The 4,527-nt window shown below is 53.4% G+C and overlaps 1 protein-coding gene across 1 annotated transcript; it reads left to right on the top strand.

Annotated features, from left to right (window-relative positions):
- Positions 1 to 6: 6 nt before the first annotated feature.
- Positions 7 to 2,274, top strand: CHCHD5 (coiled-coil-helix-coiled-coil-helix domain containing 5). Its single transcript, XM_014519820.1, has 3 exons — positions 7 to 58; positions 687 to 839; positions 1,303 to 2,274. Exons 1-2 carry the CDS (start codon positions 36 to 38, stop codon positions 835 to 837), a joined length of 174 nt encoding a protein of 57 aa, XP_014375306.1. The 5' UTR covers positions 7 to 35; the 3' UTR covers positions 838 to 839; positions 1,303 to 2,274.
- The last annotated feature ends 2,253 nt before the right edge of the window (positions 2,275 to 4,527 follow it).

Genomic DNA, 4,527 nt, shown 5'->3' with positions numbered 1-4,527 from the left:
CGTGGCAGCAGGATTGCAGTGACCTCCGGCGCGACATGGCGCGGTGCGCCGCGGCCCAGTGAGCCCCGGGGGGCGCGTGCGTGCGCACGGGTGCGGGAGCGTGTGTGCGGGGCGCGGGCGCGCACACGTGTGGGCGCATGGGCGCAGGTGCATGTTGGGGCACGGGAGCGGTGTGGGTGTGTGGCCTGCGTGCAACATACGTGTGTGCGCAGACGTGGAGGTGAGGCGTGGGCGCAGGGGTAGGCAGACAGTCCAGCCCCACACAGCAATGCTTTAGGGCACAGGGAACTTGCTGAGAGGTGTTAATGCACCTCCCCCCCCCCCTCTTCCCAGTGTGTCAGCTCTCCAGCCTGCAGCGAATGCAGGGAGTCCACAGTGACATCCCTGCTGTCCTGCCCTGCCCTGCCCCGCCCCAGTGATCAGTGGTCCCTGCACCAGAACAGATGTCAGGGTGGGGGACAGAAGTACTGCTTTGCAGACGAGGGGGGAGATGGGGGGCACAGAGGCAGCATGTGATTTGCCCCCAGGTTGCACAAGCCAGCCTGTGGCAGAGCTGAGCATCGAGCCCAGACTGGTGGCCGGCACTGCCAGGCTGGGCTGGCTCCGGCACTCGCTCTGGTCGGCCGCGGGGGTTCTGCAGCCAGGCTCCCAGGCAGACCTCAGCGCAGGGGCATGGTCTGTTGCAGCCCGATTGTGAGGAAGATCCGCCACGAGTGTGCAGCGTCCTTCACAGCCTTCGAGCAGTGCCTGGCGGAGAACCAGGCGGCTGTGGTGAACTGCACTGAACACGTCAACCGGTTCCTACTGTGTGCCGAGCAGGTGAAGCTGGCAACTTAAGAGTGAGTGACAGGTGTCTGCCTGGTCAGCCCAACAAGGGGTGGATAAGGGTTGTGTGTGGGGGCAGTGGCTTGGGTGGTTGGGGATGCTTCTCCACCAGAACCAGAGGGAGGCTTGGTTATTTCACGGGGACCTACATGCTTCCCCCACATGTAACGTGACTAAGCTGCAGCAGGGATTATTAACTCTGGAAACTCCTCCAGTGCGGCAGATGTCATTGTCTTTGTACCATATGGCAATCTTGCACCTGTAGCTTTGCATCCAACAGAGCGCCAGTTCTTTCTGAACTTCCTGGACCTTAAGTGTTGGAGGTTGCAAGTGTGAGAGGAAGAGGGGAAAAACTGATCACGCTCTGTTCATTACCCTTTTATCATCTTCTATGTGACACAGGAGACGGGGTGAAATGGACTACGGTCTGACCTAGTAAATGGCAGTTTTCACATTCTCATATTTTGTTTTGTGTAGGTAGTGCCCGGGACCTTTGCCTCCAAAATGGGTGGACGATCATCTCTCATGGAGCATAATTCCAGTGGTTCTTCCCTGAAAATGGAGTGTGTAAGTTCCTGCACCATGACTTCTGCCAGCTTCTCACCTTCAAAGAAATCTGGATTCACATTGGGATGCTAGAACATTGCAGGTTTACCTGTTTTCCTGGCCTGCCCTTAAATGCTGCTGCTTGTCAGTGCTGGTGGCAGAGTTCTGAACAATGCAATTCACCAATAATCTATGCGAAGACTATATTAAAGTGACATGAAAGGGCCAACTCTCTTCTGCACTGATATGGAGACTGAATGCTGAACTAGGTCCTTGTCCTGTCTGCCTTCTGTGTGCAATTCTGGAGTACTGAGGGCTGGTGTTCCTTTACCCCAATAAAAATTCATCTTGAAGACCAAAGTGCCAACCCTGGCTTCCTCCCATCATCCCTGGGAGCTGCTTGGTGGGGTTGTCTGTACTGAAATCCGGCAAACACTGAAGTGAGAATCCCGATCTGTTCAGGTCCCGGGTCTGTCTCGCTTTAAAATAGCCTGGTGACTGAGCAGCCTGGCTGAAGGGCTGAGGTAGCTTGGCTTGTGTTCTGTTCTAGAGCCAGCAGAGGGAGCACTGTTGCCAGAAGACCTGAGACTGCAGTAACAAGTGCTCCAAAGTGCTTTACAGCCCCTGGCTAGAAAGGAGATGATGGAGCAACCATTGAATTCAGGGAGAGCACCAGCATTCCCAAAGGGGGTGGAAGGGGCATGGTAGGGATGGAAAGAGGTTGTTTCTGGTTTAGATGGGAATTAAAAGTGATCCCAGAAGTAGTTGACTGTTCTCAAGGAGTGAATTAAGCAGGTCCCTCAGATTGCAAAGGAAACCACCTGGAGATGTGGAGAAAGATGTACAAGGGGCTATACAAGGTACTGGGCCTTAGGACTTCCAGGTTATTTCTAGGTCTTTGGCCACTGCTGCATGTTTTGGGCAAGTCTCTGTAGCATGTCAGGTTGGGGTGATGGTTTCTGCCTCCCAAGGCCAAGTGGGGCTTTGTAGCTGCACACACTAAGAACTTATGAGCTTACCTTCTGCAGGCTGCTGGTGTTACCAGAGGCCTGGAAACTGCAGCAGGCTCAGGCCCACATGATTCAGCCCTGCCCAGAGAACTGCTGCTTCAGGTCTCCTATGGAAAGGAGGATACTGTGTCCCATAGAGCCGGAGTCTAGCATTTGCCTTAAACCCCAGCATAACTTCTCAGCGTTCTTTAACGTGGGGCCTACGTGCCTTCTGTGGGCAAGGCAGGCTGGCTCTGACCTGGTTCCTAGCTCCTTTGTGCTCCCTGTCCAGGACACGTTATTCCTTTTCCACCTTTCAGCAGAGGCAGGTGTCCAAGCATTTGCCTTTGTGTGCATGATATTTCGCGACTGCCCTCCAGCTGACCAACTTGGCAAAGGTTCCCTCCTTTGGGGAGCTGGTGGCAGATTGAAGTTCATCTGTTCCAGCTCCTAGCAGAGCCCAACTTGCACAGCTGGCAGGCAGTGCTGTTGTACAGCTTGCTGGGGCTCTACTGGCTGCTGACTTAGCCCCACAGGTGGCTGCGTTTCAGCAGTGATGTATTTATGGGGGTAGCAAGTAATCCACGTGCTGGGGGTCAGTCATTTATAACAATGTGCGTTTTAGGGAGGTAGAGAACTGTCTAGCTTGCATGCTTTAGGCACTCTGGGAGCAGCTTCCAGGGAAAGGGCTAGCTCCAGAGAACCAGGGAAGCTGGGAGGGGATGCGATGGCAGCTCTGCCTTGCTGTGAACTCAGCAAGACGATGCAACTGCTAGCAGGAAAGGGGAGAGGTATTTTTAGCTGATCCCTTGGGATTATTTATAGCAGTCAGCGTCCCATTAGTCATAAATATCTGTGGTGGGCAGAGCTTTATTAAGGAGGCCGTTACGTGGAAATAAAGGTGCTTTACATGCTGTTGAAATTGTATTGAAATGTCAGCTCGTCAGCGGCAAAGCCATTTTTCATTATGTTTAGGGTGCACTGGGCCCCCCGTTAAGCCCAACCACGTCTCCTGCCAGTCGGCAGCCTGAGCTGCTCCATTATTACTTGCTCGGTCTATTACTTTAACCACTGTGCTGCCATGTGCTGGCTGCTGATGTCAGCTCAGTCAATCAGCTACACCCTGACAAGTAATGTCATCACTTTGCTTATGGGGGATGAGCAGGGCAGCTTCAGATCCAGAACAATTATGTGCAAGTTAGGGTAGGAAGTATGATGAAACAGTGCACTGCAGGGCTTAGAAAGGGGCCTGCTCTTATGCGGCAGAATTGCAGAGGTGGGCAGCTTTTAAAAGCATCATCTTCCCCAGAGTTACCAAGCACAGCCAGAGGTGAGTTCCCTGCTGACTTTAACCAGTGGCATTGTCAGGTTTCTTCTGGAAAGTCAGGGCAGTTAGCCCCATAAAGACCAGCCATCACTTTCCCTTTGGGTTGGATGTGCAGTCGCCTGGTTTTCTCAGCTTCTGAGCCCAGGAGGAACATTTGTCTCTGGCCAGTGCTGCATGGTCAGTTGGTCTCACCCCTGCCTGGCTCTATGGCAGGGAGGCCTCCAGTCTTGCAATAGCAAGAAGCATGTTTCTTGGCCATTTCCTCTTCCCTTTGCAGTCTGAACTGCTTCCATCAGCCTGCTGCTGAACTAAAGCCTTGGTGCCAACTGCAGCAGTTGCTGGTGTGGGGAAGTAATGGTAGGGAACTGCTGGTGGATCAAAGCGAGCCAGGCACACAAGTGAACAGCTAGAAACAGCCAGAAAGGACACGATGGCCAGCAAGTGCTCTGGAGCACAAGGTACTGGCCACAGTGGACTGGACAGATGCTCTCAGATCTGATGCTGCAAAGCTTGCACTACTAGATCCAGTTGTTTTTAATCCTCTCAGAGAGAGGATTTGATAGAAAAGAAGGTTGTTCTCAAAAGGCACAAGGGGGCGGTGGAAGCCTCTTAGAATCAGAGACGTTAGAAACCCTAGATGGGTCCATCTCTGCTCCAGGGCCTTAGGACAGTGAGGACCCACTGCAGAATGACCTGGCAGAGCCAGCAAAGAAGCATGTGGGCCAAGACCAAGTGTTGGGATTGCCACCAATTGCATCTTGGGTCAGGTGAGAATCGCCCCCCAAGAAACAACCCCAGAAAGCTGTTAAAGTGAGAGCAGGCACCAACGCCAGGCAGAGC

This window comes from Alligator sinensis, unplaced genomic scaffold (genome assembly GCF_000455745.1).
Source record: "Alligator sinensis unplaced genomic scaffold, ASM45574v1 scaffold707_1, whole genome shotgun sequence".
Taxonomy (NCBI): domain Eukaryota; kingdom Metazoa; phylum Chordata; order Crocodylia; family Alligatoridae; genus Alligator; species Alligator sinensis.
This window is presented reverse-complemented; position numbering and strand designations above follow the sequence as displayed.